General features: G+C 54.6%; 1 protein-coding gene across 4 annotated transcripts in view; it reads right to left on the minus strand.

The window, feature by feature from the left end:
- PTPN5 (protein tyrosine phosphatase non-receptor type 5) overlaps positions 1–20,406 on the minus strand; it is a 57,420-nt gene that overhangs the window by 5,022 nt on the left and 31,992 nt on the right. For all 4 annotated transcript variants that reach the window (XM_039236798.1, XM_039236800.1, XM_039236801.1 and 1 more), the window contains 6 exons: positions 8,961–9,154; positions 8,289–8,396; positions 7,967–8,044; positions 7,247–7,488; positions 5,890–6,079; positions 3,466–3,550 (listed from right to left, as the gene is read on the minus strand). In XM_039236798.1, coding sequence (XP_039092729.1) covers positions 3,466–3,550; positions 5,890–6,079; positions 7,247–7,488; positions 7,967–8,044; positions 8,289–8,396; positions 8,961–9,154 — 897 coding nt within the window. The remainder of the gene's footprint in view (positions 1–3,465; positions 3,551–5,889; positions 6,080–7,246; positions 7,489–7,966; positions 8,045–8,288; positions 8,397–8,960; positions 9,155–20,406) is intronic.

Genomic DNA, 20,406 nt, shown 5'->3' on the forward strand with positions numbered 1-20,406 from the left:
GGACACATCCTGGTGGGCAGGGGTGACACACCTGTCCCTGTTTTGGGTACATACTATCCCTGACATGCTGAGAGTTTTGGGTACACACTATCCCTGACATGCTGTGTACACTAGAAAAGCACACATCCTTCCTAAGCCTCAATTTTCCTATCTGTAATATGGGGGTAGAGATGCCTACTTTCTAGGGTTATTGGGAAGATAAATGAGAAAACAGCAGTGAAAGTGCACGGTAAACTGTCAAGTACTTTATTCTAAAGAGCTATTAAGATCTAGGGGTAGAGAGCCAAGAGAGAGCCCAGGGATGGAAGGGGTGAAGCCTTCCAGGTCTGCCATGAAAAGGTAGGGTCTCCGCAGCAGACGCACACGTGCACAGAGGGTTTTTTCTTTTTTCCCAATATTCCCGTGTCAAATCCCACAGCGATAGACTCTCACAACCTCCTGCTCCCCTTCCTGGAAGAGAATCCGTTTTGTTCCAGCTACGGCCTCCCTGAGCTGACTATCCTGTCAACCCACAGAGGCCAGGACTGGGATGGGGAGGCTGTGTGAGGGGGGCAGGGAGTCGGCCGGGGGCCCAGGGCCCCGGCTTCTCGTCTGGCTCTGTCACCCACTCACTGTCTTAGCCCTTCTCTGGGCTTCGGTTTCTCTCCTGAGTAGGGAGGGCTGAACCACAGGCACACCCAGCACCCGTCTGGGGCTCTCCGAGGCAGCACAGGGGAGCCAGAGGGCGGGGTTCAAGTCCTGGCTCTGTGACTTGCTAGCAGCGCCAACGGGCGCATTTCCTGAGTTTCCCTGCGCCGCATCTGTGAACCGGAGGCATCCCGTCCATCACGGCCCTGCTCGTCTTGAAAGGGTAAAAGGAGTGAATGGTATCTAGTCGTCCTCAGACCAGTAACTTAGCCCAGCACATGGCTGTAATCACTGCTGTTATGACAAGTTTCCCTGCAGGTTAACAGGTGGAGAGGATCCCAACCCTGGTGGGAGAAACAGGAGGGGACGCTCACAAGCCTCCATTCTCCAGCCCTTTCAAGCCCAGCACCGCGGCCCGAGGTCTTGGCAGGTGATGTTGGGGGGGGGGGGGGCTGGTGGAGAGGGAAACAGAGAGGTTAGGGGTGGAGGAGGGAGGGGCAGTGAAGGAGGCTCTGGGTGGCCAGCAGAAGGGAGGAGCAGGGAGTGCTGAGGGGCCGTCTCCCTGCTCACCGGCGCCGGCTCAGATTAGTTGCTAGAAGCGGGCACCCCCCTCTTTGACCAGACACCAGGGCCTCTGGCATTGAAGAGCCACCGTGGCAACGGTAATGGTCCTACCTGCCCCTACGAACACCGCGTCTGGGCCTGGCACCGAGGGTTGGGACCCCTCGACAAACAAGACATGGTCCCTGCCCCTGAGTGCCGGGCAGGCAGGCAGCAGCGTGTGGTCTGAGGGCCGCCAGGCTGGGTGTGAAGGCCCCGTAGGAGCAGGAGCCGGGAACGCCATTCTGTCCGAGGCCAGGGCACAGGGCCAGGTGGGGCACGGTGACATGAGGTGGTGAGGAACCCAGGACAAAGGGTCTTACAAACCTTGCTTCTAAGGCTGCACCTAAGCCAGACGACTATAAAATGATCGGGTTTAAGGAGGAGAATGACATGACTGCATTTCCACTATGCACCGTCCCTGTGACAACGGTAGATGACGGACAGGAGGGGAGAGCAGCCAGGAGACCAGTGCCCGGCACACCTCCACGGGCACCGTGGCAATGCAGTCCATGTAAACGGCACCCCTGCAATTGGGCAACATACAAGCCCTGACCCCCAAAAAGTCGTTTGGCAGTGAGGATGGAGGGGGAGAGCTGATAGGAGAGATTTTTCCTCCCTCCCTCCCTCCCTCTCCCTCCGTCCCTCCCTCCCTCATCCCTCCCTCATCCAAACAGGAGCAGGATGTCTCCTCTGGGTCAGGCATTATTTCAGTGCCTGGGACACAGCGGCAAACGGACAGAAAGCGCTCCCCTGAATTTTGTCCTCAGTGCTGCCAGCTGGGTTACTGGGTCACTTTGTACAATTAACTGTCCGCGGATCTGTTTCTCCCGTTAGACTGTCAACTCTCCGTGTCTCATTCATGCCTGATTTCTCAGGCCCTGGGGCAGGGGCTCAGGAAACGTGGGCCAAGTGAATGAGACAACAAGCCTCAGGGTGTCCTGGATCTGACCGGCCTCTGCCAAGCCTGGCGTGCGTCCTCTGTCACCCCCCCGCCCCCCCTCCCCCCACCACACACGGATCCCGCCCGGGCTGAGGCACAGGGTCAGTTCTTGCCGGCCCCAGCGGATTCTCTGTTGAGCTCCAGGCCCTGCAGGCTCAGAGCACGGTGGAAGTGGCCCAAGGCCTCTCAGCAATCCAGGGGGGACCGCTGGGCAGCTGGCCTGGCTCCCCCCTCCCCCCACCCTCACTGTGAGTGGCCAGCAAAGCCTTGGGTTCTTGGTACCTGAACCCCTCCCTCCGCTCAGGGCTGCTTGCCTGGAGGGTTGCAGGATGAGGGAAGAGGTGAGCAGCCCTGAAGAAAGCATCCTGGCCTTAAATGGTGCTTTGTTTAACCGGAACTACCTAGAGACTGTGTAACCATAGCAACCACAAGTCGATATTTTAAAAGTTAAAAATAAGTCATGACATCTTACATGCTGTTGGAGATGCTGATGGCAAAACTGCTTTTTTAAAGTCTCGTTACTCCACACACTGATTGGAGTAGGCTGGTGGGGATTCACTTTCAACAAGTCACCCCCTAAGCTAGCCCTGGGGGCCTGGGGCCTGAACTTGGCAGGGGTGACAGGCAGAGAGGGGCTTGATGAGTTATCTGAAAATGAAACCCCAGGGCCGACAGAGGAGCATCAGGTCACCTGGTCTGACTGCCCTCAAAAGGGGGACCTCCTTCTCAGCCCTGCCAGGGGACTGACCCTGCAGCTTCACTTGAACACCTAGAGTGTCAGAGAGTGTCAGAGACCACTCTCTGACAGGCAGCTCTTTCCCTTGTGGGGTGGCTCTTCCCATTAGAGGATTCACAATCAGACCAAATTCAACTCAAGGGAGACAAAAAAGCCCAATTCTGGGGTCAATGAGGCCCAGTTTGAAACTTCCTGGCTGTGTGACTGTGAATGAGCCAATTAACCTCTCTGAGTCTTAACTTCCTCCCTTCAAAACCTGCCCACTCTGAAGAGTGAAAGAGGGTGAAAATAACTTTCAGTCACCTCGCACCATCTAGGAGCTGCTATGACCTTCGGTCTTTCTCTCTGGGTTTCCAGAGCCAAGCATAGCCAGGCCAAGGGTGAAGGAGAGAACTGAGCAGGGAGATTCTCCCTTCACTGGGTACCCTCTAGCCCTCCTTCCCTTCGCCTCGTGACCCTGAAGGCCCAGCTCTGGGGCTGAGCTCTTCTCAGGGTGAGGGGTACCCTGGTGGGGGCGAGGCTGCCTCACTCACCCCCTCCCCGGACACTGCGTACTCACTGGGAAGGATAGTTTTGTACCGGTTCTTCCACACCAGCCCAGGGATGTCATATTCCTTCGGGTCCACAAAGTTCATGGGGATTTCCTGCAAGAAAAGGACATGGGGCTGTTAGCAGCGGTGGGCTGGCTCTCACAGACGTTTGAATCCAGGCACGGGTGTGCCCCTAACTTCTAGTCCAGGCGTCTGCTTGAGTGCGTGCCTTTTTCAGTAAACATTTACTATTCAATGAGTCAGTGCACCTAAAACGCATTTAGAATAGCGCCTGGCACGTAGTGAGTATATAATAAACGGTGTTATTACAGTTGATCAAGGGCCAGCCTGACACATAGTAGATACGCAATTAACGGATGCTGAACAAAGAACCACAAGAGAACCAGTGTCCTGGCCAATCATACTCCCTGCGCCGCAGCCAATCGTTGCTCCCACCTAGGGCATCCCCACCTAAGGAACTCAGGTCGTGGTGCTCTCTTTGTGGTTAATATCCACCCCATCCTCTGTCCTGTGCACCTTAAAAGTCATCTCCTCCAAGAAGATTTCCCCGATTCTCCAGGGAAGGAGCCTCCTTCTGAACTCCCAAGGATATGTTTGCACCTCCCAGTCGTGCTCTGTGTCAAGAGCCCCAAGTTCACACTTCTCCGCCTAGCCTGCGAGGTTGACTTGGATCTGGTTTTTGTTTCCCGTGGGTTGTTCTCCGTGATCCACTTGCTAGTTACAGGCCTGCAGATATGCCCCTCTCCTTTCCGCTCCAGCTCTGAGCTCCCAGCATGCCTTCCAGCCCGGCTGGTGGGGAGCACTGGCCCCACCCCCCTCCACCTGTCCAAACAGTTCCTGGCCTGTAAGTTCAGCTCCTGCCCCTTCCCTACTGTTCTCGGGAATGACTCCCCAGTGCCTCGGATTTCTTCACTCCCCCTTCCACCTGCCCCTGCTGCTCAGCGCCTGACTACAGACAGTTTCACAGTGTCCACGGTTTTTGGACATAGTAAGTATGAGCTTTAAGTATCGAGAAAGACTCACTTTCTAGGGTTATTGTGAGAATCAAAAAAAAAAAGACAACAACAACCAAAACCAAAAACCAACGTGTACAAAAGTGCCCATGGAGTGAGTGTGCAGGCCGTGTTCTTTTCTCTCTGGGCAAAATCAACAATGATCTACAGAACGGGAAACACCAGAGAGGATTCAAGCCCCTTCTTCAAGGGGAGGTGATGGTGGGTGACACAGAGCGGAACTGAGGCTCGGGTGGTTAAGGAAGGCTTTCTGGAAGCATCCAGTGGGGTGATGATGTGAGTACAGGCATGGCAGGAGAGGCCCGGGGGTCGGGGAGGTGTGGTCCAGTTTGAAGTGGACAGTCCCCGTGGGGGTGGGGGCGTAGGGCTGGACAAGGAGGCTGGGCTGGCCCAACGCGGGTAAGATGGGCCATGCCCAGCCCTAGAGAATGTGGAGCAGTGGGTCGGGGGGTGACAGGGGTTTTCACAGAGGAAACAGCTATCCAGCCAGGTAGGAGGCAAGGTGGCCTGGACCAGCAGAGCTGAGGGAGGCACAATGGCTTCCCCATCCCTCTGGCCCCTCCCAGGAGTGACTGTCCCCAAATACTGAAGGCCTCTTTCCCATTCCTGCCCACACTGACACATTACCAGATGGGTAGGTTTGAGCGAGAAATGGGCTTTTGGACCCAAGCCCTTTCCTTCCTCCTCCTTTGGGAACCCTCCTGCAGAGAAAGAAATATAGGGGTGGTCCCCATGGGGTGAGGGGTGCACCGCCTGGACCGGGTAGAAAATTGGCAAATTCTAGGGGTCAGTATTAGGAAGCTCACTATTACTACACACCAAAGCCCCATTTCACACTTCGCCTCTCTCAACAAAAACAAAGGGGATACTGTCATCTCCTATGTCTTAGCTAATGACCGGCTGAGTTCTCAGGCAGGTAAAGCAGGGATGTCATTTATCAGGCCCCTCAAAATCCAACAGGAGGCAGCTGGACCAGGCTGTTGCAGAGGTTCTAGAGGGGAGGTGACTGGAGGGATGTCAGAGGACGAACGCTGCTTGGTGACATCAGCAGGGAGAAGGGAAGGAAAGCAGGAAGTCAGAAGGAAGGCTTTCTATGACCTTCAAAGCACAGTACTGGGCAGTAAGGACTTGGTGATGCCACCAAGCACCAGTCACCCAGCTGAGCCCTCTGCACACATTAGCCATGTCTTTCATCCTTGCAACATTCCTATGATTTCTGCCCCCCCCATTTTCCAGAGGAGCAAACTGAGGCTCTGAGGGGAAGCAGCTTGCCCAAGACGGTGGGAGAGATGACGAGGAAATGACAAATCTACCAGATGCTGGGTTCCGGGCACCCTGCACCACTGCCTTGCGAGGTGCGTGATCGACGTGAGCAGAAAGGTCTACCCACAGCGGGCCGACTGGCACAAGAGGACTCACAAAGAATTCTGCCTGCAGCAGGAAGGGGTCCAGGGCCTTCTCGTGAAGCTCCTCGGCCTGCAGGACACGGGAGGCGCTGAGCAGGTACTCGCGGGCTGACTCCTCACGTGGGGACATGAGATAGCCAAAGCCCTCCTCGTTGCAGCCTGGTGTGCACATGTCCAGGGTCAGGGAGACGTTGGAGCCCCTCCTGGAAGGACCGGGAAAGGGGGAGTGAGTCTCAGGGGCGGGGAGGTGAGGAGGGAGATCAAGGGTGGCAGCAGGGTGGCAGCGGGAGGAGGGGGTGGGTGACGGCGCCCCTGACGGGAGCAGCTCGAGTCAGCCTTGGAGCTTAGGCCCGACTCCCTGTCTCCTGCCTTGTGCAATGGAGATGCTAACTGAGGCGGGGGGCTTGGGGCCCCCGTTCCAGAGGTGCCACCCCAGGCAGCCTCAACGCAGCCCTCCCGGGACTCTCTTCTGTCACTGCCGGAGGCAGGTCCCGGCCCTGTGGCCCCAGGAAGCTGATGAAAGAGGACACCTGCCTAGAGCAGGGGAGCGAAGCTCTACCCTCTGCATCACGGCCTTGGTCACGCCAGTCCTGGACGGCACTGCCAGTGAGTCATGGAAATCTCACCCGGGAGAGGCCAGGCTGGCAGCGGAGGATGGAGCCCTGAGGCTCCGTGGCGGCGGCAGTGATGTCTGCACGGGGCAAGCTCTACCCCATTCAGCATCTAAACTGTCTGAAGTGTTGACAGAACAGTGCAAAGGCCCTCATACATAGAAAGTAAAACCGAGCCCCGGAGAGGGGACGAGAACTGCCCCAGCTCAGACGGAAAGGGAATCGCAGAGCCGAAACTAAAAGCTAGGTTTTCTGCCTCCCCATCCAGGGCTTCTTCCAAGACGTCATGTGGATAACTCGACCCCGGTGTGATCTGGCTGACCTACCGAGGCTTGGAAAAGGTGTTGATACCTCCCACAGTATGTTCTAGGGATGCGCTATAAAAGTGGGCATCTGGGGTCAACAGACTTTGAGGAATGCCACATGCTACCCGCTTGCTGATTTACAACGAACACAAATGTTACAGGCACCGACAAGTCCTGTAATAAAGGAACCTACCCAAACTTACTTGAGCACAGGAATTTGTATGGGAGTGTGCATGCATATGTGCTCATGAGCAGTTAACACTGCTTCTCAGCATTTCCCTTGGGGCACTCTGATCTATGTGAACCAGACCTGACGAGCAAGTGTCTACATTGGCTAAACTAAGAGGCTAGCTCTATCCTGGACCCTGGGAGCCAGAGTCAGGCATCTGCCCTTCTAATGGGGAGCTGAGAGCTCAAGAGCCCGTAGAGCCCACCCCTCCTCCACCCCACCCACCTTTCCTGTAGACCCATGGACTTGACGGTGAGTGAGGCAGGATCGGCTTCCGGCTTGATGTCCATCACGCAGTCAAACACAGGAGTCTCAGGGACGGGGTCCAGGTCCAGGAAGTCATCCTCAACCTTCTCTTCCATCCACTCGGAGTAGGTGAAGGAAGGCTGGCGGCTCACTGACTGGCGCCTGTCCTCAGGGCCCTGTGGGGCAGGTGGCTCTGGAGGAGCCCTCAGAAGGTGCCACACCTAGTAGGGAAGAGACAGCATCGTGGACCTGGGACCATGTCAGCTGGCCACTGAGTGATGGGGTGTCCATGAGATTGAGTCCCCTGCCCTCAATGCATCACGAGCAGCTCTGCTCTCCTGGGAGCCGTCTGCATGGCCCTGCCCTTCACCTAGATGGGAGTTTCTAGCCCCCACCTGACTCTACCCCCCAACCCTCAGTTTCTTGTGGATTGAGGTCTTCTTGGTGGGGTGTGGGGCTCCTACACCAATCAGTCTTCTCTGGCTTTAGTCCCTCCCTCACCCTGGAACATTGCAAACCCATCTTCGAGAAGAAGGTGTCCCTCATCCCAGGCCGGGCTCCCTGGCAGAAAGGCACAAATACCCTTTCCTTGCCCCGACGTGAAACATCTAGCTTGGAAATCAAGTGGGGGCTGGTGGGGGGACCCGGCCTCAGGGTCAGAGGAGGGGTGCACAGAGGTCAGCTCAGGAGGCACCTTACCAGGGTGGTAATGAGGATCACAGACAGAGTAACCAGCAGCAGATTGGGGACTTCCCAGGTCCCAATGCCCAGCCAGGCCTGGGGAACATGAGACAGACAGTCACCACAGGGGTGGTGTTAGGGGCAGGGCAAAGTTCTCCTCCATTCCGACAGTGACAGAACTGAGGCTCTGAAAGCTGCTGACCAGGTCTGGGTGGGGAGCAGGGAAAGGGGTTTTAGGAAGGGCATGGAAGTATCTTTGGGACTCAGAGAAGCCCCATCCAGGGGCTGGGAGGTCCCCAGTCACTCCCTCCTACCTTGGTGCTCCCTGGAGCTTACTCACCACGGGTCCCAGCTGTTCGGGGAGCGTGAACAAGGAGGAGACAAAGTCTGTGGCATTCTGTGACCAGGTGGGGCCGTAGCCGCTGAGCCAGAGCACCCCGCAGGCAAGCTGGGGCAGCCAGGGGGAGAGGACTGAGTTAGGGTCCTGGGCTCCTGGGCCCCAGACTCCCCCCGCAGAGCTCACCTGCAGCCTCAACCTGGCCCCCCCAAGAGCCAGATTGCAGAGCTAAGGGAAGCGCCCAGGTACTGCATGCACAGAGAAGGCCTCGGGACTCTCTCTGGAGAAGAGCTGACTGGAGGGAGCCAAGATAAAGCCTTTCCCAGAGGGGACACCCACCAGGTACCCACATAAAAGGAGAGTTTCCCAGAGATATTATCTCCACAGACAGGAAATCCTCTGAGAGACCCCTGCAGGCCTGGCTGCTGGGGAGGCCTAGAGTCCTGCTCCTTGGGTTAGGGAAGGCAGGCTGTGAGGGAAGGCCTGAGCTGCTGAGGCTGTAGCTGGGAGTTCCAGCCTCCTCTCTACACCAGCCCAAGGGCCTGGAGTTGCTGAGGGACACCAAGAAGGCCTCTCATCCCCCACGATCCTCAGGTGGCCATCCAGAGAGGACACCGAGGGCTGACCCTCCACCTGCCCTCTGTCAGGCCCTTAGAAGGCCCGTGATATCCTTACCAGGAACTGGGAGGCAGCCAACAGGCACAGGCTGCTCCTGACAGGAAGGGAGTGGCTCCCGGCGCCTTGAGGTGGTGGCTTCGGAGCTGGCTCCGAGGGCTGCGAAGGCGGTGGGGGCGGTGGCATTTCTCTCTGCAGGTCCGCGAGCCCTTCGGCCTGGTCCAGCGCCTCCATCACTACCGGCTGGGGGAGACCTGAGGAAGGCGGACACCCACCCGCTGACTTGGGTCCAGCCGACCCACGGCGGCGGGCCGCTCCTTCTGGGGTTGCTGTGGCTTCCGCTCAATCTGGGATCAGTCAGCGTGGCTCCACTTCCAGCCGTCACCCTCGATTAGCAAAGCAATATTCACCTACCTTCGTCAGAAAGAGCTACGTGTGGGTGGACAAATTATTTCTCTTTTATTTCTCCAGTAACAGAGTTAAAATGGCAGGAGGTTTTTCAGGGAGTTAGCATCGCCGTGTTTACGCAGCTCCATTCTTTTCCATTTCTTAAGGAAACAAAAAACAACCACCTCAAACTCAATTAAAAGAGGGGGGCTTAAAAAAAAAAGCCGGCATAACCAGGCCGTGACCCTGAACAGCCCTCCCACGCCTGCCTTCCAGATTTTTGTCTCTTGCGGTCTATGCCCTGACTGGGGCTGGAGGCTGGACCCTGGATAAAATCACAGCCACGTGGCCCTTTGCCACCTCAAGGCCCCACACCGGGGGGTGTGGAGGAAAATCTTGGTGTTGTAGAACTGGTATCAAAGGTCTAGTTCTGGGTCTGTCCGTAGTCATGTGACCCTGGGAGAGTCACCCCTTCTGTGGGCTTTGTTTCCATACTTGGGAAATGGAGGTTCAGCTCAACCCTTGGCTTTCCCCCTGCTTTACGGAGCCCTGGTGTTTTCTCAGGTGCACCAGGTACTCCCCAGCGCTCTGAGTCCTCAGCGTGGAAACTCTGCCGGTCCCCATTCCATGCCCTGGGTTTCCTCTACGATTATTTCAACACAGGGCTCCACTACTACGGACGTGGGAACACCACCGGCATAGATCTGAGGTGCTGGCTGCAGTGGAGCGGTTCTATCAGGATCCACTTCGGGGAGTCCCAGATGTTGGGGGCCCTCCTCTGAACCCACCTGATTTAATCTACTGCCAAGAAGAGAGGGACTAGCAAAGTAGACAGCTTTGGCAGTGGGGATGGGGCTGTCCACACCGTGCTGTGTATATGGGACCGCGGATTCCTTTTCTAGATGGCTGGTAAGAGAACACCCACAGCCAAGACCACGTGAGGCCCACAGTTTTTTGGCCACGTGCTTGTTCGCTCACTGGACACGAACTGAGCATCTTCCACGGCCCGGATCAATGGTGTGGTGCAAGGGGCCCAGGACCTGGTGACAGCTGTATTTGTATCTATCATAGGTCCCTCCTCCTAGATGCTGGCCTGCGACGCCTCCCCACGTTACGTGTGCCAGCCACACTCCTTGCAGTTCCTCGGGTGAGCTCGCCTACCTGCCCTGCTCCCCACCCCTTCCCCTGTGCTTTGCAAATGCTCTTCCCTCTGCCTGGAACATCCCTCCAACATCCTGCTCCCCTCCCCACACTCTGCCAAGTTAACTCCTATTCACGTTATAGAACTCAGTCAGATGTCACCCGCAGTGGGTCCTCCTCTGTCACATTTGCTAGCACTGCACGCCTCTCCACACCACCGGCAGCAACGATACCCTTGGAATGTGCAAGGCCCTGCTTTGTGTGCCTTATACATGTGGATTCATTCACTCTTCACAGCACTCGTATGAAGTCAGCATGCCGGCTGTCCCCATTTTACAGATGAGGAAGAAGAGGTGCAGAGAGGGTCCAAGACTCTCCCCAGGTCGCTTAGCTAATAAGCGGTTGAGGTGGGTTCAAACTGAGGCAGATAGATGGGCTCTGGGCTACACTGCAGTGGCCTGGGTTTGTAAAAGTACTTGTTGAATATCCTCTCCCCCACTTGTCTATAAGTCCCATGAGGGTGGGAGTGGTGTCACTTCTGTTCATCATGACTGCCCACAGCATCTAGCAAAGTCTGGCACATAAGTCTGTAATAAATATTTACCAAATGAGCGAACCGTGGTAGGCAAGTGCTCATCTTCCACTCAGTTGTCTTAGCAGATAAATGGGGATAACCACATATTCTTTGAAAAGCTATGATGAAGAAGGTAAACACTACAGATGAAACACTCCACATGGCACCTGGTATCCAGCAGGTGTTCAGTAAGCCTCAGATGACAATTACAACGTTAGCGCATAGCCCCTGCCTTTGCAGGCCTCCAGTCTCGTGGGTTAAGGCAGACCAGTAGACACGTGCCTATCATCCAGTGCATTTAGTGGAAAATCAAAGTGCTGGTGGAGTCCTTTTTGAAGGTTATCCACTTTTGCCCATGGAGGGCAGCATTGCCTACATGAGCAGACAGCTCGGCTCCTGGCCAGCAAGGTAAAAAAGGAAAAGCCACTGCTAAGAGACGGATCATTCAGGAAGCTGAGAGTTTCCTCTATTGACAAGCAGAGGCTTGATGAGTCAAGAGGCAAGGACTCCACTCCCACCCTCAGAAACTGTAGTCAGAGTGTGATGCTAAATACGGAAGGGTGGGAAGGGTACAGGGCCCAAAGGTCAGCTGGCAAGGCTCTGCAGTCAGGCTCCATGGGCCTCAGGCAGTCCTTTCTTCTCCCTGTGTCTCAGTTTCCTTATATGTAAAAAGAGGGGCTCGAACTAGGACTCGGTGCTTCTCAGATGTTTCTGGCATCCTCAGAGAGGGGACATGGGTCTTTGGGGGAATAACTGGAAGCTCACATGATGTTGGGCTTTGCTGGTATAAAATTTGTGGGTGCTCTGTGTTCTCTACTATAGTATATCTATACTTGTTTTGATATGAAAATAATGGGCTTTACCCCCCTCCCAAAGCTTCGAGTCAAATTTTTCCTGTAGCACAGGAAAATGTGCTACAATTTATCCTGTGGCTTTGCCCTCAGGGGTACACGCACCCCAGTCTGGGAAGCACAGAACCCGCTTGCAATAAAGCATTATGCTGCTGTTACAAAAGATTCTATAAATGAATATTTAATATTGTGGAAAGAAATGTCGATGCTATGAAGAAAGGCAAGGTGACAAACCAGTATGATCTTGGCCTTAAAAATTAAGCGAGTATAAACGTGCATCTAAAAGGTGGCAAATACCCACTGTAAGATGAGACATTAACATGAGAGAGCTCGGGGAGCATACGGTGCAGCAAATGCCTGGCATACAGTAAGCGCTACAATAAATGCTGCACACGGTAAATGGGCAGACCAGAAGCCAGGTGTTAACAACTGTCCTTTGGAGGGGGGAGATGAGAGGCGATTGTTTTTCATTGTTTACATATTACAAATTTCCTCCAATAAATACAAGCAATGGTACGTAAACAAGTATATGCATATACAGACACATACATATATGTACACAGACCCATGTATTTATTTATAGTGAAAGAAACGTTTTAAAAAAGAGATCACTGATCTGAGTTCAGATGCCATGAGGCCTAGGTAATACTTCTAGGTTCTGGGCCTCGCCATACTTGTCACACCTAAATGCACAAGGTGGGACACAAGAGAGTGAAAGAGTATACACAGCTCTGTGACCCACCCAGCAGCGCAAGAGCCGCTCACTAGGAAGACAAGCCCCGGATAATGCGTGATCATCACTTTTCCATATGAAAGATGGCAGTTAACTGCCTTGCACCTTAGGGGGAGCATCGAAAAAAAAAAATTGCAAGCTAGTAGGGCCCTGTATGCACAACTCAGAGAGAAAAAGTGAGGCTGGTTTTTATTTTGTTTTGTTCTGTTTTCAAATCCAGAGAGCACCTGGCAGTCCTGGGGGCCAGATGGGTAATCACTGAGCAACAGGGAGATGTTTACCTTTCAGGGCAGAGGTTACGGAGACATTTTTCTGGGCAGAAAGCGGACGTTTAATTCAAGAAGATGCATTTTTTAAGAATGTTTATCTTGAGACAGAGAGAGCTTGAGAATGAAGAGTGGGGGAGGGGCATAGAGCGAAGGGGAGAGGGAATTCCAAGCAGGCTTGGAATCGAGCAGGGCTCGATCCCATGAACTGTGAGATCATGACCTGAGCCGTAATCAAGAGTCGGACGCTTAACTGACTGAGGCACCCAGGAAGATAACATTTTCAAACTCACAGAATACTCTGCATGTAATTTTAGACGCGATCCACAGACCGCAGGTAAAGAACCTCTGATTGCGAGGTTGGAGAGCAGAGGTCTCTGACAGAAAGCAGTGGAAGAAGGGGAGGTGGAGAACAGGTGTGGGAACTCATCTCTCTTTTAGTCTCTGTTCTTGCAGCCCTGAGAGTCCAACACACATTTATTGAGCACCAATTATATACTTTGCCAAGCCCTGGGCCAGGCTCCGGGGGGGACACAGCAGTGCACAAAACAGCCACCACCACCAAGGACCACCGTGGTCCTGGCCCCATTTGTCTTTCTGGCTCCTGGTCCCTCTCCTGGAGATGAGGTCAGCTCTTGTCCTTGCTCTGCCCACCTTTCGAGTGGCTACCCTGCTCTGCGGGCCCGAACGCCACCTCACCAGGCAGGCTCCGTGCGGTTCCCAGAGCGCTCTGCTTCCCTCGGCAGCCCTGTGAGGTAGACATTGTCATCATCAGCCCCGTTTTGTCGGTGAGAGGCGGCTGCCTGTGTCAAGGGCTGGCTTTTCAACAGTTCACAGCGAGGTAGCTGCTTTGCCACGCGTGAAACCCTGACTCAGAGGCAGCTTGCTGACAGCGATTTCACGTCGGGCTCCTCACGGGCTTGCCTCCTGCGCAGGGGGAGGAGGGCTTCCAGGCGCGGAAACTGAGGCTCACCGAGGTCAAATGGCTTGCCCACATTAAGTGAAGACCTGAGATTCAAACCCAGGGCTTCCTGACACAGACTGAGCTTTCCATTCTGCCACACTGCTCATCAGGAAGGGTCACCGCAGCAAAGGAGGGAGGTGGTGAGAGCCTGGCAGGGAGTCCCTGTGTCGGGGGAAATCCTGAACCCTAAGCGGCTGCATGGAGGAGGGAGCGGGGTGCAGCATTTGTGCCCAACCCCCGGCTGACGGATCCTCAATGGCTACATGGTTAAGGAGGGAAAAAGCACTGGAAGGCCAAAGCCCTGGGGACCCTGGGTGAGGCTTGCAAGCAAACAGCCTTCCGATTTTACCTGGGGCTTGCGGAAGCACTGTGATCCCTCTCCTGTCACCTAGCACCTGCATCCCACCCTTCAACTCTGCAGCTACCGTGTGCCCTGGGGCTGGCGCCGCCTGCGCTCCAAAACCCGGGGCTGCTCCTGCTGGTGACTCATCCTTCAAGCTCTCCGGCTGCCAGCCCACCGGAACTGGAACAGAAGGCAGGCTCAGCCTGTTCCTGTTTACATGACGAAGAAGGTTCTGTCCCATTCAGCTTTTCTTCCTTGCCCAAGCACGGCCACGAGTGACCTCTCAGCCATGCCCACATACTCCCCGGGGGCCCTGACCACCAGAACATCACGCTCAGTCCTGACCAGGCTCTTAGAATCGCGGGCGGTCAGAGCCTGACGGCCCCCCCCAGGGGCATCTGGTCTAGTCTGCACGCTTCACACAGAGAAACTCGGGACCGAGAAGGGAAGCGGTTTACCCAGGGCCACGGACCCAGGAAGCGGCAGAACCGGGATTTGAGCTCCCGCTACCCGTGATCTTTCTGCTATTTCACCGAAAGATCTGGAAACCCACGAGAGGATGAGGCAGGGCAGGCCACACAGGCCGATTCTGAGGTTTTATTTGGGTAAGCCCTGAATGGAGAACCTAGCCCTGAATAGAGCACCCCCGTCAAGGGGACAGAGAAGGGGTGGAAGAGTCTAGAAGGAAGAGGCCCAGTTAGCTATTTCTGCCACCACAATGATCACACTCCTCAGCAATGCCCTGGGCTGGGAGAGGGACGGCCTGGCCTCGATGAGCATGGGCACTGCCATGGACTCATCCTCCCTGGGAGAGGCTAGAATGGTAGCCTCCATTTTCTGTCTTTTGGCGGGGGGCGGGGGGGGGGGGGGGTTGTAGCAGGCAAACTAGGAGTCAGCGGGGATATGGTGGAAAATGAGAAGATTCCCCAAAACAATATTTTCATTTGACAAACATTCACCGAGCACCTGTTCGAGGCTCTTGGGATGTTATGTTTCTAGATCCTAACACTGACCAGCAGGATTCCTAGGATTGAGAATAGCACTGGGAAAAAAAAGAATTCTAGCCTCTCTGGGCAAAGGCAAACTGATGGGGGGTGTGGGGTTCTGGAAGTTTGCCCTGGCTCCTTACAGCACCCTCACCTCATCAGTCCTGCTGATCAGCAAGCAAGAAGGCGAATGCACCCACCGAAAGAGGTAGTCAGATGACAGGAACTTGGGCTATCAGCAAGTGCTCTCGATGGGAAGCTGGCCAAGGGTAAGGCCCAGGTCTTGTCCACTGCTGCATTCCCCGGCAGTGTGAGCAGGATGGTGTGGGAAAAGGAAACCGATTTTGGCCTAAGAAGATTCTGGAATAGGACAAAGGTACTCACCATTTATTAGTTACATGCCTTAGGCAGGCTGTTTAACGTCCATGTTACTTGATTCCTGTGGTGGCTTTCAAATGCGTCTGTGAGTTCCTCAACATTCCTCCCATGGATGGGGGTAGAGTCTGTGTCCCCTCTCCCTGAACTGGATGATTGCCTTGAAGATGGGAATGTGGCCGAAGATGATGAGTGACTGTTGAGGCTACATTAGAAAAGTCCATGCAGCTTGGCTCTGGACGCTTGCACTGAAAACCTTCAGCAGTCATGTAAAAGAAAAAAATGTAGCTACCCTGAGGCTGTGTGGGGAAGGGGGCAGCGGGGGGTGGGGGGGAGAGAAAGAGAGAGAAAGAGAGAGAGAGAGAGAGAAGAGAGACCTTGAGAATGAGAGAGGCTGAAGGCATTAGATGCAGTAGGTGCTCTGGAAAATTTGAATGCTGAGAAGAAACCATCCACCTTGACCTTCAGCACACAGGCCAATGCAGCAAGAGGGTCCCTGCACCTTAGGCCCCCGAGAGTTTGGTAAGCCAGGTATGGGATGTTGGTGTTCAAAGCTGTTGTTCTGGGAACTCACCTCAAGCAAGGGGAGCACTCGTACCACAAAGGAGCGGGTGGACAGCTAGACTATACTCCTTCCTGTCTGATGCCGAATTCTCCAGAACTTTCCTCGGTGACTTGCCTTAAGCTGGGGACCCTGGTTCTCAGATCAACACAAAGCGCAAGCCTGTGGGTGTGAGGTTGGGACTAGACAAGCCCTGCTTCCTCCCAGCCACAGACTTGGAGTCTGTCCTTTGTCCTGACCAGCCTAGCAAGTCACAGCGTCTAGTGCCCCCCGCCACCGACTGCTTTACAGATAGCAACTCGTTCAGGCCTTACGGCCACCATGAGTTGGTGAGAGGACTGTCCTCTTTCACAGACAGGACAGCAGGAGTTGAGGAGGCAGAGCGACTTGCCCCAGGCCATCAGAGCCGGTGAAGAGCAGAGCAGGCCTCCGACAGCCGACTTCCTGACCAGACGCCGTGCTGGCCACCCCTGGCTGGGCCTCCGCTGCTTCTTCCTGGAGGAGCTCCAGCCCATTCTAGGACAGAGGGGACAGAGGCCACCCCAGAATGGAGGGGAGATTAGCACCATCACACCCCAGCACCGCGGCAGCGTCGGGAGAGGGAGGGGGCTCTGCTAAGGGCAGGCTGGGCAGAGAAAAGCAGGATCAAGATGCAGATGAGGGGCAGAGGTCTGGGAACTGAGGTCTCCCTCCGATGTTCAGTCTGGAGCAGGGGAGGCCGGGTGGGGGGGCGGGGTACTGAAGGCTGCCTGCGGACACCCGAGAGGCTGTGCTGGGGGAGGGCGCATGTTAACAGGCAAGAATAAGACCCATGAGTGGATGCTCTCAGTAGGCAGATTTAAGTAACAAAAAAATATCTCCAGGACCTGACCCTGAAGCTCTTCCTTTCCCCCCAAAGTGGTTTCTTGTGATGGCTTGTGGCAAAAGCTTTGGAGTCGCACAAACTCAGGTCTGAAGCCTGACTTTGCCATGTGCTACCTCTGTGACCTCGGGTAAGTGACTTAATCTCTCCTCCGGACAACAGATACAATAAGACTTGCCTGTTGGATTTTGAGGATACCGTAAGGCGAAACATGCAAAGTGCTTAGTCTGGTGCCCAGCACATGGTGAGTGTTCAATAAATAGTAGCAGAATTTAAAGAGGAGGAGGAAGAGGGGAAAGGGAAGGGAGAGGGAGAGAGGGGCAGCAAGGACTTCCTTTTCATCCACCAGGTGGGCCCCCCAGGACGACAATAGCTGCCCTGCCCCCGCGTGGGCAGGGGCCGTGAGGCTGAAGGCCTGCAACTGGGGTTGGCAGAGGGAGTGGGCATGGAGTGAGGGTGGCAGAAGGGAGGGGGCAGCTTTGTCTCTGCCAGTTAATTAAATCCAGAATGCTAACAAGCTTTCAAAACAAAACACAACTCAAGTAATCTTTGGATGGGATATAATAAAATGGTTCTATCTGAAATTGCCAACAGCTTTGTTGCTGCAAACAAAGCCGCAGTTCTTTGTGCCTCTCTGGAGCGGAGGCCCAGAAGCACAAGGGTGAAAAGGGTCACTGAAACTCTGTGGGTGCAGCCCCCCCCGCCGACAGCTGCTCACGCTGAGAACTGAAAGAACTGACAGAGAGGCCCTGGGGTGATGGGATACCAGAGGTCCTAAGTGCCTAAGGTTTAAACAGAAATGCATGGCAAGGGAGGGACAGCCTTGAGAGTCCATCTACCGCCTATTTCACAGATGAGGAAACTGAGGTTCAGAGAGTCAGAAGCAGAACCAGGATTGGCACGTGTGTCTTTAGCCCTCTAGCTCAGTGCTTGCTTGTGAAGGCAGCATGGGAAGCTTCCCAGGCGCTGCCAGTGGGTCTCTGAGGGGCTGAGGCCCAAGGCCCCATGGCATCAGAGGCCTAAGCCCTGGCCTGGGGCTCTCTGGCAGGCCCTGGTAAGTGCCCTCACAAGTACATGGGGCGCCTGGGTGGCTTAGTTGGTTAAGCGTCCGACTTTCGCTTAGGTCATGATCTCACGGTTCGTGGGTTCGAGCCCCGCGTCGGGCTCTGTGCTGACTGCCAGCTCAGAGCCTGGAGCCTGTTTCAGAGTCTGTGATTCCCTCTCTCTCTGACCCTCCCCTGCTCACGCTGTCTCTCTCTCTCTCTTAGAAATAAATAAAACATTAAAAAACATTAAAAAAAACAAACAAACAAGTACAAGAGGGTCTGGGTGGTAGGAAGGGACACTCTCCAGGACAGCAGCGCCCACAAATCCCAAGCCCCTAGAGGCTGCCATCCTGCCCTCCCCTCCCCCACCACCACTGGGGAGCCTCACGATGTTGGTTAAGGGTCAAGAGGCCGTGGTGGCAGTCCTAGTGCTGCCTCTAGGCCCAGGGCTCCTCCAGGGCCTCTGAGGCCCTTCTGTAAATTCAAAAAGTATGACCAGGGGTCTTCAAGGGCCCTTCCAGCGCTAAAGGCACACACCCACTTTTAAAGAAACAAACCTGAGCCCCTGCTTTAATTTAATTCAATGGTTTCCCCTTGTTCTCAGGATAGAGACCAAAGTCTTTGTCACAGTCAACAATAAAGGCCCAGCATTCGCTGGCCCCTGCTTAGCTCCCCAGCCTCCACTCACCACCGCACTCCTACTTCTCTGCTCTAGCTTCTTCCAGACCCTCTGCCTGGAAAGCAGAAGTCTGGAAACCAGTGTTTCCGCTCCAGGAAATCCTCGCCCAGTCCCTAAGGGGGCTTGAACACCTATTCTCTCTGTGGTGGGGGTGGGAGGGGGGGGGATCCACATGCCCTTGGCTTAGGGGAGCTGGCAGGCCATGTCTGGAGATGCGCTGGGGAGCACTATGCAGTCCTTAGGGGCCAGCGGTCAGAGTACCTACAGCATCACACAGAGGACCTCGGAAACAGAGCAGTCAGAGTGGACAGAATGAGATCTAACGCAACCCCGTGAACACATTAAAAACACACGCCCACAAAAGATCGCCGCCCCTTCTGTAAGAGTGCACAGAGACACACGGAAAGCATGCACGAAATACCTTAGAGCACGTTAACTACGGGGAGGATTATGGCAGCGGGAAAGAGAAAGAAAATGAGTAAGTGAAGACACCCAGACAGGAGCGTCCCGTAGACCACTGAGTCGTGCACCCGCGAGAATGACTGACGACACGCTGCTACCTAAAGCCATCATTACCTGCCTCCCCCAGGGAAACGTGAAACAAAATCACCACCGAGTTGTAAGCTGGGTCAAGGCCCAATGGGTAAAGAACAATGGCCGAAGGGAGCCCTGTCCGCTCATCTGGGTCCTGGACCTGGGAGGGCTGGAGAGATGGACATTGCTCTTCCGGCCCTAGGGCAGTTGCTGGCTACCTGGGAATCGATGCCCTCTTTAGGGGGAAAGGCTCACAGACGTAGCTGAAGCAGAGCCAGCTGCCAAGGAGACCCCTGAGGCTTTCTTGCTGAGCTCATTCACCAACATGATATTTGAGTCATTTTGCTGGCCTTCTGGGCGGGGGAGGTTCAGGGCATGGCGACTCTCTCCACAGATGCCCCCATGGGATTAACCAGCCTCCATTAAGATCCCTGGGGTTGGGTCAGCCTGAGATTCTGGTCCCACCAGGCTGAGCAAGCTACCCTAGAGGGCGGTGACTCACCCTGGAGAGCCTCTACTACCTCCAACTACCACTCTTGCCTGGCAAGGATTAATTAATATTCTGGGGTGGCTAATCTTTTTTTAAAGTGATTTTGGAAAATATGAGGGGGAAAAAAAGCCCTTAATAAAAACATAAAGGAAATCCAAGTCATCCATAATCCTACCACGCTGAGAAAGGCACTGGTTTCTTTTTGACGTATTTTCTGGTATTTTTTTCTTTCTTTGTGGGTGGATTTTTTTCCCTTCATAAATCATTCTGTATAGAGGCATATCCTTAGAAAATGCCTCTTTGGATTTGAAGGGTTCAACTTGTAAGCAGTATGGTAGACAGCCTCCAAGGCGCCCTGAGGATTCCTACCTCCTGGTATTCACACTGAGGTGAATGACAGGTAAGAAAAGCTTTCTTGAGCCTTCTATCCCAGCCCAGCACCAGGTGAATGCAGCTGAGTGAGTGACCTCAGCAGAAGCCACATAAAGAGAAGAATCACCCAGCTGAGACCCGCAAGACCCCCTGAATCATGAGCAAGTGAGAGGTTGTGGTTTTAAGCCATGAAGAGTTGAGACCATTTATTAGGCAGCTATCGATTTAACCAAAACAAGAGCCTGGGACTTGAAAAGAAGAAATGGGTTCAAATGAAAAGATGAGATTTTTTTTTTAAGGTATGAAGAACTTCCTGGGAGTTGGAGCGATGAGTCCCTGGGC

The sequence above is a fragment of the Hyaena hyaena genome, unplaced genomic scaffold (assembly GCF_003009895.1).
Source record: "Hyaena hyaena isolate Hyena2069 unplaced genomic scaffold, ASM300989v1 scaffold_116, whole genome shotgun sequence".
Lineage (NCBI taxonomy): Eukaryota > Metazoa > Chordata > Mammalia > Carnivora > Hyaenidae > Hyaena > Hyaena hyaena.